At 31.3% G+C, this 15,538-nt stretch overlaps 1 protein-coding gene across 1 annotated transcript; it reads left to right on the top strand.

The window, feature by feature from the left end:
- Positions 1-10,507: 10,507 nt before the first annotated feature.
- LOC105327726 (homeobox protein vab-7) lies at positions 10,508-13,658 on the top strand. The gene is made up of 3 exons (XM_011428340.4): positions 10,508-11,022; positions 12,554-12,720; positions 12,883-13,658. Exons 1-3 carry the CDS (start codon positions 10,752-10,754, stop codon positions 13,423-13,425), a joined length of 981 nt encoding a protein of 326 aa, XP_011426642.3. The 5' UTR covers positions 10,508-10,751; the 3' UTR covers positions 13,426-13,658.
- Positions 13,659-15,538: the final 1,880 nt, after the last annotated feature.

Raw genomic sequence — 15,538 nt, 5'->3', positions numbered from 1 at the left:
TTCCTACGCCAGAGTTTGATATAGTCTCGTTCAATCAAACGCTCAGCTGTCTCCGTAAATCTCCGACAAGCAGAGAGACTTTAGAATTTTTAGAATTTTTAGAATTGTTTCGATTACTAATACATAGTTTAAAATCCATCTTAAAATATTACACAACATGATTCATTTGGGGTTTCTCGAAATTCTTGTCAGAAAAGTCTAAAAATCCATATCATAAAAAAGTGCGTAATTCAAATACAGACTAGAACCTAATTGCCATGCAAGATAATAAATGATAATCGATGAAATCAACTCCCGTCAGCACTTCAGTACTTTGATTTAATACCAGTAACCGCTCTTGGTCATCTTATAGGATTCTTTATTTGGTATTTTTTTCAATGAGAAACTGGTAAAATTATATCGGTGCGGGTAAAATATTTTTTGTATTTAAACTTCTTATATAGGTAACACTTCCACCAATGTAGAATTCAAAAGCATATACTACTCATAACTGGTTTATCTACATGTATGCAAACGATTCTTTCTGATGCAGGTTATATAGTCACCAATTGCAATACCAATGTTGTGTCGATTAAAAAAAAATTAATCTTAATTTCCACCTGTTGATTCAGCATTTTCTCATATTTTCAAAGAACTATTTTATGTTGCAGATTCATTAATTTAATAAGTGCACAAGTCCACTCCACTTTCTTAGCGAGTGATTTTTTAATGGAGTTTTTTTTTAAATCATACTTTATTTCACGTCAACAACAATACCCATTTACAAATGCCAGGCATCCCGGGTATCATGAAAGTTGGCATCATTATTACGAATAACAGAACAAAAGTAGTTTATAAAAGGTTTGTCAAACGTTTTACCGAATTTTAAACATAGTCATGTTTGAAAATTCTAGCACGATATCCATATCGCAATATAAGGATTTTTTAACAAATTGTTTTAATTTCAAACAATCTTGTCAATCGTTTTTTTTTATTCTACATCCCATTTTGAATGTATGTACATGTATTTTAAAAACTAAATAAGATATTAAGGTTTTATAAAACAATAATTTTGAGGTTGGTTTGAATATAAAAACCAATTACAACATGTTTCCATTTAACAATTAAGTTTAAAGCATTTTCATGTTATGCCACACCCGTTTGACATTATCACAAATAATTATTATCAGAAATAAGATGTTTAATATCTTCATGTGAATATTATTTAACAGGTTGTAGTAGAAATCGCTTGAACGCTTGTCATTCATGTTCTTTATCTTGTTTGTATAGATACTTGGCCAATATTTTTTTATGTACACAATAATGTCTGCTTAGATAAATTTATGACATGGAGTTTAAACTTTCTTGACGGCATATTTTCGTTGTAATAATTACATTTTTAATAAGATACTGTGAACACCAAAATTAAATGCATTACCAGAATATGTTCTAGGAAAAACACAGCATTTCATATCAAACAATATACTTTTTTTCTTAATTACATTTCGATTTATATTATACTCACACAACCAATTGAATCTATTTGAAAAATTATTTGAAAATCCTGTATTGAACACATTATTTTCATCAAATACATCTTTTACATACGAAATATTACTAGCTATCCAATTCTTAAAACATAATGTTTGACTCTTGTATCGAACAAATTGTTATTCCACAATGGCTGCTGTGCAAACTTGACGTCTGATAAATTAGATACACCTATTGTCTTTTTACATTCATTAAAATAACTAAATATTTCTTTAAAAAAAAAAAGCAAATTAGATATAAGTGTAAAGTTCCTGGTTTTTATTTCAGACAATAATTCAAATCTATTTTCATTACATTTAAGTAGCTGTTTACAAGGTTGTTAATCACATTTGGTTCATCAGTCAATCGTTTCACCAATGATGCGCTAAGTCTTAGCTCTATATCTACGTAACCTTTACCACCGTTTTCTTGTTTTCCTATTACTGTATCTCTCCTGATTCTATCATGTTTATTTCATATAAAATTTTTCATTTTCTTTCATTAAATTGTTTTCTGGAATAGGTGAAATTGAACAGACATAGATTGGTTTTGATATAGCTATTTCCAAAAATCGTTAACTCTCTTTTTCCATGATTCAAATAATTTTTCCATATCTTCATTGATTTTAACCAGTGAAGATCATAACATTGTTCCTTGTTATGCCCAATGAAGATACATAAGCAACGAACAGCATTGTTGGTAACACTAATATTAGAAACTTCTTTGGACTTGTCTTTGAGATTTCCTAAGAGAATGCACTGGTTTTTTTCTTATTAATTTTTTATCCAGCATTTTTGCAAAAAGTTTGAACAGTTTCGATTGCTTTCCATCTTTCAAAGGAGTTGATTAAATTAAAAATCAATTCCTAAAATGGAAAATAGACTACTTAAACATAAATATTGCTATCAATATACATGTATTAGCAATATAATTTCTTTTGATTGTTAAGGTCTGTTTAGAATTACTTAATAAATAAAGAAAATAAAACAATAAATAAAAGTTCAAGTCAACGCCAATTTTTCCTTTACAACGAGTGAATTATCACTATCATTCTTAAAAACTAATTGTCTTTCTTTGTTCTTTAAATCTTTGTAACTCAAAAATATATATCATTAATTTAAAAAAAATATTTTTGTGCATTCAAACTTTGTATATTAAAGTCCCTTAAAATAGGCCGTAGACTCACCGACACCCCCCTTCAGCAAACAAAATTATTTTTAGGCCCTATATGTCCTTCACCCTCTCTCCTGCCCCCGGGAATTTTTTTTGGATCAGCCCATGGTGTTATATTGTAATTGTTCCACACAAATACCAATGACATGTTGCTAGTTATTTTGTTTGAAGCAACCTTTAAGGTTCTTCGTGGACACAGTTTAGATCTAAATCTCAGCGATATATGTATTTGATAATGAAATCATGACATGAAATCTTTCACTATTACGTAATATAAATATATAAAGTATTTCAGTAAACTAATTCACAGCATCGAACCAGACAATGAATCAAGTCACGTGGTTTTAATTAACTGAGTTATCTCTCTTTGTCCATGGCTGTTCACATAAATGTAATTAGGTTGTTTTTAAAGAGGATACACTCTTTTATATTTTAATATAACTTCCATAGAAAATTCGTAAATTCTAATTAGTACGAGTAGAATTAAAATGAAATGCTCAAACATTGAACTATTTCAAATAATCCATGTGTCCATTACAATAAAATTTAGATTATTCTCATTGATTATTTGGCATGCACAAATTTTGATTCTCAGTAATTTGAGTAATTTAAATTTGTACACGACACATGTATGTTAAGATATATAAATTTGAACATCAGTACTCAACTCTAAATGTAAAGTGAAGCATATATTTTTGTAGCCTTTCAGTCTTTACTTATGGTGAAGAGCTTTTTACAAACGCCAATATAAAAGAAACTAAACAACAAACAATTTACAACAAACAAATAAATTAAAAAACCTAAAACAATTACATGTCAATATGAATGTATTTGTCAATCCTAAAAAATATAGAAACATTATTAGAAACTTGTTTTAGAAAAACATAATGGTTTGAATTTGTTTTTAATTTATATGTGTTTGCTTTCTTTCTTCTTATGAGACTAAAAATGTTGAAAAAAGGTAAATGTAACATAAGTAATGTATTTGTTGCTTGAGTGCCATTCAATATCTATTACAATTCCGTTTCGGGCTGTTGCAAGATCTTTTTGTTCAAATGTAAGATAAATAAGTATCTTTCTATCAAATCATTTGAATTTTGAAATATGACAACTTAAGGCAAATTATCTAGACAAATGACGTATAATCTTGGTGTTAACACTTTCAAAATGCACAATGTGTAATATTGTGAAAGGATGTGAAAATGCTAAAGAAAAAACCAAATCAAAATGTTTTTATGGGATGACATGATTATAACAATTGTTAAAAACTAAAGTGGTACGTAAATTAGATTAACAGTAAATCAGTTCCTTACTCATTTTGATAATTAAAAGAAGTATGTTTTTACATCATTTGCCAACAATCAAAAGAGGAAAAAATCTGACACCGTAGAATTTAAAACAATTCAACTATGCATACCATTTTTCAAAAATGACGGAAGGAACCAAATTCAGTTTAAAATACTTTTTTTAATGAAACATAAATCGTGCAGACTCCATCGATAATTATACAGTGTTAGTTCTCAGTATCTTGTTACATGTATTTGAGCAAAAAGGCTTATGACAAGGCACACAACCGTTTATTTTCAGTGTGATTAAATCATATGTCATACAGGCATATTATTCAATTTGTTAGCAGAAGAACAACGATATAGACGATTTCAGATCGTTGTTTTCGATATTCTGTTTAAGGATTGCTAATGAAAAACAAACAATTTTTCAAACCAAATTATGACGTTAAAACAATAATAAAAAACCCCCAGAAAACAAGTGAAATTGTTGATAAATGGTCAGTTCCTCATTAACTAACCGAAGCGTGAGTGACCCCGAAAACAGGGTGAAAATTTTCCAGCACCAAAAACAATCGCTCTCTTGCATGCTTCTTGAAAAACTAATATAAGTCACTACCTAGCCGGGATTTATCCACGTCTGCGGTTCAAGTGCTATAACTGACACGCCACATGAAAAGCATCACTTACATGCTAAGCAATCAAAGTAATTAATGAGTTCATTAAAATTTCATAAAGACCGTCAACAATGCGAAGCGAACCACAGAAACAAACAACACAGGTGGGTTAGGGGAGGGCTGATTTACGTGAAACTGTGTCTAACGTCAAATGTCCGTGAGTGATTACCGTTCATATCGGTGATCAAATGGTATTTCCACTTTTAATCCTTATCTTTGTGGTAGAATGGTCCAATCTTCAGCTAAACCCTTTTCAGAGGACACGTATCAAAGATAATAATGTCAAATTGAATCCATTTCAATCACCTTGGTGTCATATTGTAAATTTTGAATTCACTGGGTGGGTGTGAATACAAAATTACAATATGACCACTCTCGTTGATGAAAAACTTCATGGTTGTAGTAACTTTGATTAACAAAAAATAAACTGTCGTAAAAGAATTACTATGTATTTTATTTTACAAAAAAAGGTAACAAAATAAAACTAAAAATGAAATATTTTTGATATCTCATTGATTTTCTCTCTAATGAAACTTTAAAAATAATTACATAATATGAAGAAATCATTAAAGTTAACTTTAAAAATGACCATTAATTACAAAATATCACAAAGGACATGATGTTAAGTACTTGTCATTCTGAGGATGTGACACCCATTTGTAAATGAAACTTTATCATAATGAGCTTGACCTAAAACATTAGTATAATTAATATTTTTCATTAGTTTCTTTCTTTATGAGGACAACCCTGTTCCCTTCACAATGATCTTAAAAGTCACCCATTTAAAGGAAACTATTTTTCAAGACGAACACTTAATTTATGACTCATTTCAAATTATTAGCGTGTATGGAGGATGTAATAAAATCAATTGCAATTTAAAGCAAAGTTAACCCAACATATAGATTTTTATGCATAAAGCCTCCAATAACTCTTAATGAACGTCGTATAGAATATGTCTTGTAGCAAATTTACAATTCAAATGTTTTGATAGAACATTATTGATGACTGCCATAAATAATGGTTAAATGCTGAAAAAATGGGTATGAACTACATATTATTTGGTCAAGTTTGAATATCAGGAAGGCCTTTTTGATTTTATGAAACATGATTTTATCTTTTCGCCGTACATGGGAAAGGAGATCTCTTGACACTTGCAAAATTTCACACAGAAAATTACGGTAACAGTTTATGTTGATATAAACTGTACACTCTGGCTTTATTCTTGTTTCCTGTTTGGCATTGATGTCTATCTTCTCCATGTTGGCATTGATGTCTATCTTCTCCATGTTGTTTTATTCAGTTTTAAAATTGAAATTAAGAAGTATTGATCATACGATTAATAAACTCCATTTAAAACGTTTTCAATGTTGGAATTAAAAAAAGAAAGCTGTCCGAACCAATATTATAGTTTAATGTATTGACGATCAGCTATTATGATGGTTTGCGTCACGATTATACCCAGCGGCTTCTGTTTTGGTTTACGTTGAGTTTTGTTATAATAGCTATTGCATGAGTTTGTAAAAAAAAATCTTAAGATAGATAAATTAGTAATAGGAGCGTCAATTGTGATAAAGAATCAATTTCTCGAAAAAAAAAATTTCTTTGAATTCTAAAAAAGGTAGAAAGATTTATCTTTTGTTGTTTTTTTTTTTGGCGAAATAATACATGGTCAGGTGTAGCGTAAAGTGCTCGTTTCGTGTCACGTTCTTCAATGTCCGACAACCAGGAAATGGACAGAACCTGCATTGTACAGTAGCACATCTAAAAATATAAATTGTAGATTTTTCATTTATCGGAAGCGAAAAGAAAATCTATTTTAATAGACAAGCGAAACATGTCGCGGAATTTTGTAAAAATTATTGCAGAGCAAAAGAACATCATAATGCAATCTTAATTAACATACGAGATGTGAAGTTGAAAAATTATATAGAATACATAATGAACCACGTAAAACGCAAAAAAACAACGGTAACCTTTTATATCATAATTATAATAGGAAAAAGGTACAAACGACTGATAGAATCTATTGAGATAATATGCTTAACTGTAGTATACATTTCTTCGAGAAAGGTTCATAAAAGTTGCGTTACCTTTTTAAATCTTTAGTTTTTCAACGAACAGTGTGTTCTTCATGAGTTCATTGTGTACATAAGTATTACAACTACAACTTGCTATCGAAGACTTACTAAATAGTTAGATATTCTAGCTTTAAAACAAATACTTATTTGTTGAGATCTTCTCAATTTCCCTATATACATTGCATATATTAATGCCTGTTTACAAAATAAAGTATGAATGTTGTCGATCTTTACAATGAGCATGGGATGTTTTAGCCGGGCAAAACTGATTCGTTGTTCTTTTTTTCATGGATAAGATTACCATTTTAATCCTTTTAAACCGGGTCTACACTCAGTGTGTCTCGCTGCAAGTAGAATTATTATATTTACTGCACGCCCAATAAGAATGTTTTTTTTCACGTGGCACTAAAGTATACCTAATACCCTCCCTCTCTCTCCCTCCCTCTCTCTTTCTCTCTCTCTCTCACACAAAAAGAAGTTAATTTATCTGAGATTTCAACCGAAAAAGCCGAATTCTTTTTGCAATATAAAATGCTTCAACATATTTCCTAATATATTAATAATAATTAATAATCATTATATTTGTTAATTAGGATCCTTATTCAGGTCGAAAAATATGGGGAAAACTGCTAATTTTTATCATGTATTCTCCATAAAAAGACACAAAAATTTGACTTATTATGACAATGCAAAATCCCCCGAATTATATAGACGTCACTATTCCAATTTTATAGTCTGTCTTATATCGCTTCATTTGAAATGGAAACATGTGGTTAGCTGAGGTGCATTTGAATTGTCAATATCAAAAGTTGGTCGTTTGCATCTGTGTACTGGAAAAAGAGATGTAGGAATTGAAACGCTACCGAACTATTGATTGTACACCAAGATAGATAAAACTTACGATAAGCTTGGCAGTTGTCTGCATGTTTCAATTAATCATAACCAAAAAGAGCTCAATTTATACTTTTTGAAAAAAAAAGTAAATTAGTCTTTTTTCATCGCTGACTTTTATATTGTTGAATTGAATATATAAAGCCCACAGCAGTAAAATGCGTTTAAACATTGTATTGAGAAAATGAAAAATAAAATAAAAAAGTGTAAGACCTTTTTAATAAATGCAACGTCTTGTGACAATTTCGACACATAGTTTTTAGCAAAACGGGCGGAAAAGCCTTTAACACTGTTTTATAAAATAATAAAAAATCTCATATTTTACAATTAAAATCAAGATAATTCTATTTGAATCTGCGTCCAGGCTACATGCATTCTTTGAGAGTGTAGATATAATTTGACAGTTCCTAATGGAACACGAACCGAAACAAGCCAAAATTGTTTTACATTATGAATATCAATGTAGACAAAAATTTTAATTAATTTATAGCTGCTGTCTTGACGGGCCCAAAAAAAACTTAGTCTAATTAATTAAATTCAGTAATAATTGCTGCTCTGGGTTTTAATTTATGAAATCAGTTCATATCATTTAAATGCTATTAACATTTTAAACAAATTACAAGGTGAAAAGTTTTATTGAAAAAAAAATCGAATCAGAGGTCGTCCATCTTGCCTTATTATAGTTTAGACTATCACTTATATAGCAAAAGATTTGACCTTTCTCAGATTTGACCTTTTCTCTACTAGACCAGGTATTCAGTGCATTAAGGCAAACGTTTAAAGGCCGCCTGGGACAGGAAATGATGTCAAACATGCAGTGAGGATAAACTGAAAACAATTTAGAAATACTAAAATGTCAGCCATTATTTTAACGATGTATTTATCATTTCGCTGCAGATATATACTGGTGAAAACCAGAAAATGAAGATGAATGTAATCTCATCGTACAAATTATGTTTTCGCAATGTTAAATTGTAATTAAAATGTAATTTACCTGAAAGCCGATTAGACGTGCCTTTCTATAAGTCATCTCCTTACTTATATTTGGAAACTCTCCTGCGGATTACCATTTATCACTTCTTCTAATGATTGTTCATCATGTCTTGGCTCTTTAGTTTTCAGAAAACTACTTTCTATTTAGTTATATATAAAAATTATTTGAAAGAATATATTTCAACAGATTTTTCTATATCAAATACTTACATGTACTAATGATTAGAATCCCCATAATATCCTCAAGATAAACAAAAGAACCTTAATTGGTTGTTAAAACGAAACATTAAAGTTCACTATACTTGGAGAAGTTTTATCTTTGGTGTAGAGTAAGTACAGTAGTAATATATAAAAGTCTGCATTTTTATTTTTAATTTCAGTGTTAATTTTTTACTTTGTTCAGCTTTATTTTTATAGTAGTACATTTGTTCGACCCATATTCCCAAGGAACAGAATTAAGAGAAAGGGAGAGAGAGAAGGTGTATTTAGACAACAGCAGATAGACTTAGAAAATATGCAGTTCACTATATTTCGTAAATGTCACATTAATGATATCAAATATTGTCACAATGTCATTCTGTTTATTAAATAACATCATTAAAAGTGACAAATTTGTTTCCGCTTAAAAGGGAATGAGAAAAGAATTATGCATTTCCTATAATATCAATAAAAAATTGGTATTTCCAATTTACGTATATCAAATATGAAAACAATATTGCAGGTTTCATTAGAGGAGAGTCATTTACTACCACTATGCACGTAATCTGATAATTAACGTGGCGGTCAATCCTCATTTCCAGACAAAGACATTAGCTTAGTAATTAAATACATATTTGTTGTTTTAATAAACAAACATCGAATTAAATGAAAAGATAAAAAATCTAATGTTTCTTGAACCATATGTCAAGTCTTTGTTTGAAGAAAAAAAATCTCTAATTGTTGTCCAAAGACAAAGAGTTTATTTATCGGTCAATCTAGAGGATGTCCATATGAATAATGAAGGAATACTAAACATATGCTTAAAGAAATAAATTGTTCACAACACAAGTCTGACCAATCATCACATCCGGGCATTAACGCCAGCCATCGGCAGCCTAATGAAAGAATCTCCTATACGATAAGTACCAAAATGAAGCTTGACCTGGAAATAATTACAAAATTTCTCAGGCAATTGGGCATAGACAGGAATTAATTTTCACACGGTAAAGGTGTTTAACACGGGCCTTGCGGCTACTGGACATCGTAATCTAACACGCACATAACGCCATATTGTTTCTGCAGGATAGTTGCAATGTCTGATGGTCAGTATGTCTCGATCACACCCTTGTTTGGCAATGAATGGTCGATCAGTGAAAGCTTGCCACCTAAATGAGAAGTAACATGTGAATGTTAACTTGTTGTCGTCAATTTGACTATCGGTGTGAATAGATTGATGCTAATATTTCAGATAATTGGACTTCGGGTCTGTTTTAGAGCTTGTGGCATACAGTACATATTTCAAAGCAAAGATGTTCAATTGAGCCCTTAATTTACTGAAACTAACACAGCAAAAAAGCAACAAATACCAATAGCGACATTTATCAATATTCTCTGATCTTGTTAATGGTTTATGACCAATAAATTGCTTAAAATCGACTTTAAGTCAAGCCTAATAAAACAACAACAACAAAATCACGAGAATAGTATCTGCTGAAAATTAAGTTTAATTTAATTAATGAACGTGTTTTGGTGTTCAAATACAATTATTTCAACAATAAAAAACGTAAGCAGAGGAACAGAAATATGGGAACGGTTTCATTGTTGTTTTGTCCAATAGTATTACACCAAATCTCGCCCAGGTGAGTTTTTTGACAGGTGAAACCGCCCATCAATTAGTTAAGCGCTCGTCTCTGCATCAGAAATGACAATAGCAAGCTTAACAAGCAATGTGACTTATTTATAAAGATATAGATACACTTGTTTGTTGTTAATTACTTCATTTTGCGGTCCTCTCTCCTCCGGGACTGACTACCGGCACCTTTTGACTTTTACCTTCAAGATCTCTGCTAGCCAAAGAAGTGTTTTGGGTTTATTCAAGGAATAGAATAAGATTGAAATTTATATGGACTTACTGCAGTTTGACTTATAGACTTTGGTGACAAAACATGCATCAAACAACAATGGGAGAATATCGAATTCACGACACTACCAGTGCGAAAGCGAAAAACGTGGAACTGAATCATTTTTCAAGACAGAATTCCTTGGACTTTAAAATGCAAACAGATGCTCGCCTCTCGGACATGGTCCCGTCCGATGAAGATGATGTTATTTCAGACAGTGACTCTCTACTTAACAGCCCAACCTCACAAAGCAAATTCTGCGACGGAGACCTTAGAGATTCCAAAGACAAACTGATGTCCTCAGAAAGTGGAAAAGGTAAATTTTCATCTTTAGCATTATCTTCTAGTACCTCATTTAGTTTCATAAAAACTTGGACTTTTTTGGGCTTGCTACAATTGTTTTATCTTTGGCCATCAATTCAATTTGCGTATCATAATTAATATCATGTTTTAAAAACTAATATCATGAAAAAAAATCCCTGCAATCATAACGTCAATTTGAGAAATGAACAAAAAAAAAGGATCTTAACTTTGCATTATTTAAAACTAAATAATTGCACTGTTTTCATATCACAAGGCAATCTAAATCGTTGCAAATCACCACCATCAAGTTCCCAATCTTAGTCGCGACGGGAATCTTTATGTCAAAAGAAAAATATTAGTAATAAATAATATTTTTTAGAAAAAATAAATTATTCATGAGATATTAAAATGTTTAATTTTGTGGTTTTATTTTAAGATTATATTCTTGCAGTTGTTCTCATCGCGTTTAATGCCATTTTTCGTGAATCCATCATGAGAACACAAATCAATCAATTATCGATTTCTGTTTTTAAAATTTCTTTGTTTGTAAATTATCTTGCATAAATTAAAAACCTCAAACAACGTCGCCCCAAACTGAATCCTATCAGATTCGATTATTATCACTGGTAAATTCTTGCACAAGTCATAAATTAAGTAGACTTCATTGATCTCAGTTCTCGAGCACCTTAAACAAAACCAAAAAAAAATAAATATATGACATGCGCAACGCTTGAAAAAATGGTAGCATAGATTCAAACTCAGGTTTATCTTCATATTCAGCAATTAAAAACCAGAAGATAAGGTATTAACATACACCTGTAATTAACCCACGTAAATAATTTTTAAAAGACGGTGTGACAGGATCTAAAAGTTTTTGTACGTGTCACAAAGCGATGTTGATGACATTAACATTTAAAAGCGGATTTGTGTGTTGCTAGGTTAAAGGGATCCATTAATTATGACTAATTATATTTTAACCAGATATCACCCCACAAGAACGAAAAATTCGCAACCACAGAAAACAATTTCTTTCAAAAAAGCAGCCGTTATGAATTTGGGAACATGTCTCGATTGCTATTTTTCTAAAAAAAGTAAAAAAAAAAAAAATAACCCGCTATCATAGTCCCATCACAGGTTTATGGCAAATCGTATTTTCCTAATTGTCTCGTTTGTAAACCATGAAACAGAAGAGCGATCACGGTGTAATAGCTTTCTAATTAACAATGCATCTCTTGCTTCTAAATTGTAAAGAATTTCCTATCATCCATTATTCGATCATTATCCCGCTCTTTGTCCTTGTACATGCAGTTAAGTTCCTTAACGATCAGCACTGTTTGCACCTTTTGCTTAAAGAGCATGAAATTGATGAAGTAAATTCAACTGTTTCTAATTACTTTAAAGATGGCTAGTGTTTTAAGTGTTAGTCATAGTATGGTCGAAAGGGAGAGAAAAAATAATCTTCTTCAAAGAAAAAATAATTTTGTTATATATTACGATCCGTGAATGACCCTTTACTTATCTCTTGGTTTTTTTTTTTATTACAGAATCCCCAACAAATGGCGATGATTCAAGTGTACGTCGATATAGAACGGCTTTTACAAGAGAACAAATTGGCAGACTGGAGAAAGAATTCTACAAAGAAAACTACGTCTCGCGTCCGCGCAGATGCGAACTGGCGAAACTTCTCAATTTACCTGAAAACACAATCAAGGTATTAAATCACATGTGCAATTATATTTTACACTTAAAATGCAAAATAAAATGCTAAAATATGCACTAAAACTCTTGATTATTTGAGACTTTTTACTCTAAAATATTTTTCGATTAAAAATTTAATTTAATAATATTTAATGTACAATTTCTTAATTTATAGGTTTGGTTTCAAAACAGAAGAATGAAGGACAAGAGACAGCGCATGGCTATGGCCTGGCCCTACGGCATTGCCGATCCACACCTATATGCCTATTTAGCCGCAGCCGCAGCTTCGTATCCGTACAGCATCTCACCTTCCAATTCAAATCCATTCAATTATTACTCATCCCTCGGACTTCAGCGTCCAACAAATAACATTGGACAATTTTCATCCCCGGGACCTCTCAGACCCAGGTCCGAAATCATTCCAGGAATGACAGGAGCCGCGCTTCTCCGATCGTCTGCAATGCCAATCCCACACTCCATTGCAACATCCACTCAATTAAACTGCAGCATGCTCCCTCCTTCCGAATCTTTGTTAAGTCACCCCCATTCAAGTATTGCCTGCTCAACTCACACGGACAGTTGTAACTGCAGTCCTCTCTTTGGCGGAATTTCCAACTTGCCCACAACTCTGCCTTCCGTTCAGGCACCGAAAGCTCATTCTAACACAACGTCACAAGGACTATTTCGACCCTTTCAGTCGGACGTGGAAAGATCGTGACACAAATTATAGAACGCTGGTCGTGCCCAGTATTCAAGACACTTCGACACAAATTTCATCATCATCGAAACTTTTTAATCAGATATTTCACACAAAAGTGCTCAGCCTGCAATCATGAATTAATCTTATTTGATTGCAGGTTTGTCATCATGATATTTCATCTTTTTTTCTATCAATATTTTTGTTTTGCTGTTTTTAAACAGGGTATACATGTAATAAATTAAAATAACTTAGTTTATCTTGCTTATTTTGTATATCTTACAGGGGGGACTTTCAATAACGTTTTACAAAAAAAGAAAAATCATTAGATTAAACACGGAGAGCATATAAATTTGATGTTGATTTTGAACAATGTTTTTAACATCAAATTAATATCAATTTATTGTGCTGCTGAACTTACTTGCTTATTAAGCCTGACTTCCCTAACACGGGAAAAATAAAATAATCCTAATTTTAATAACTGTTAATAAAGCCTCTTGAAGCCTCCCTACACTATTGGCTCTGCTCTACGCATTTGACATGCACCAGTTAGTGGGATTTACCAAGAAAATTCATTGTCATTTTTTTTTAGTTTTATTTGATATATATTTTAATTAACAATACTGTCGTTTACTCAATTTAATTTTATCAAATGAAATATAGTCGTGTAGTTAATTTTATTTGATGAAATAAAATTAAGTAAGCGACCAAACTTTTTACCTTTATTTAAAGAATCATATGATCTTTATTTCTTAAAATTTGGTATACATTGAATGCATAAATCAAAAAAAATTGTTTTGATAGTATTGATTAACACAGGTTGATTAAAAATTAAATCAATCAAATTACAGACTTAAAAGTAGAAATCAGTTCATACATGTATATATTTTTGAGTAAATACAAATGTACTTGAATATCTCAAGTAATTACAGGTAAAATGTTCATAATAGTTATAGATCTAATGCGAAAAATTAACAATCGTTCCTTGATTCGATCACATGCACCAGAAATACAATGTACATGTACGCCGATAAACGGCTAGTATTGCGGGCAATCAATCTATGAGTGTGTTGGAGATGCTATTAGTTATGGATTATTTATTAACTCTAACTTTTACTGGTTTAACATTTTTTTCTAGAAGTTACTTGACCAGTTAGTATAGTTTTTTTTTTTTTTAAATAAGATGTGTTTTTAAAGTTCCTTTCGTCCTGCCTTCTGTGGAAAATGGGTAAAATTACACTTACAATTAAAATTATTTTAAGAAATATTTTCCGCTAATCGACAGAGGAAAATCCGGTTCGGTATTATTGGATAACTGCGGCGGTGTTTCTTGCCTAAAAGGTTATTCATTAGAGACCTACAAATCAAAATCATGAAGTGTCATCAATTTGACCTTGAGAGTTCCATAATGCTTTCCAGGCTCTTGATAATCATAATTGTTGGAAGACCACGTTCTTTTAATTAGATTTCGATTGTCGGCATCAAAAGGGGATATTCCAGTGTATGATTTCGGATAACCACAGAAAGTATTGACATTTGTTGATATTTGCAGCGTTAGAATACATAGAATCTAATTTGTCGGCGAGAAGTAAAATATTTACCGTTGTTTTAGTTGTGTTTGTGTTACTCGGGAAAAATGATCATGAAAATGCAGTTTAAAAAGGATAACGAGCAGAAGACCAGAGAGAAATAAAAAAAAATACGAGCAAAGTTTTATGCACATTTTATGAAAAACATTAGTTGTGTATTAAGAGCCCCGTTATAAGAAATGTCTAACCAATGTTTACTAAGGAAAACTTACCAAAGCTTAATAAGGAAAAAAGGCTAAAGTAAAATGATATTTTTATCTTCATATTTTTCATCTGATAATGGCAAACATGTGTCAGTTCAAAATTAAAGCCCTTTGCACACAGAAGCCCTAATGAGATATATTTGTCACCGTTCGCGGGGCAATAATAGTATATCATTGGACCCCCGTCTTCCCATTAACCTCTCCTCTCATCTGAATTTTTCCTGAGGATTACGCTGGACGAACTGTCCGGTAAAAAACGGCCCCTGTCTAGCGCTCTTGTCATGAGGTTGAGAGGAGGATGTCATTTGTGTCATCTTTTTGGAAGGATCATCGGTGATAAAG

This window comes from Magallana gigas, chromosome 5, assembly GCF_963853765.1.
Source record: "Magallana gigas chromosome 5, xbMagGiga1.1, whole genome shotgun sequence".
In the NCBI taxonomy this organism is placed as follows: domain Eukaryota; kingdom Metazoa; phylum Mollusca; class Bivalvia; order Ostreida; family Ostreidae; genus Magallana; species Magallana gigas.
This window is presented reverse-complemented; position numbering and strand designations above follow the sequence as displayed.

What these genes read in the sequence shown, in the direction of transcription:
- LOC105327726 (XM_011428340.4), top strand. Translation starts at nt 10,752, where the DNA reads ATGCATCAAACAACAATGGGAGAATATCGAATTCACGACACTACCAGT. An exon ending in GTCCTCAGAAAGTGGAAAAG is followed by an intron (nt 11,023 to 12,553) that starts GTAAATTTTCAT and finishes TTTTTATTACAG; the next exon opens with AATCCCCAACAAATGGCGAT. An exon ending in TACCTGAAAACACAATCAAG is followed by an intron (nt 12,721 to 12,882) that starts GTATTAAATCAC and finishes CTTAATTTATAG; the next exon opens with GTTTGGTTTCAAAACAGAAG.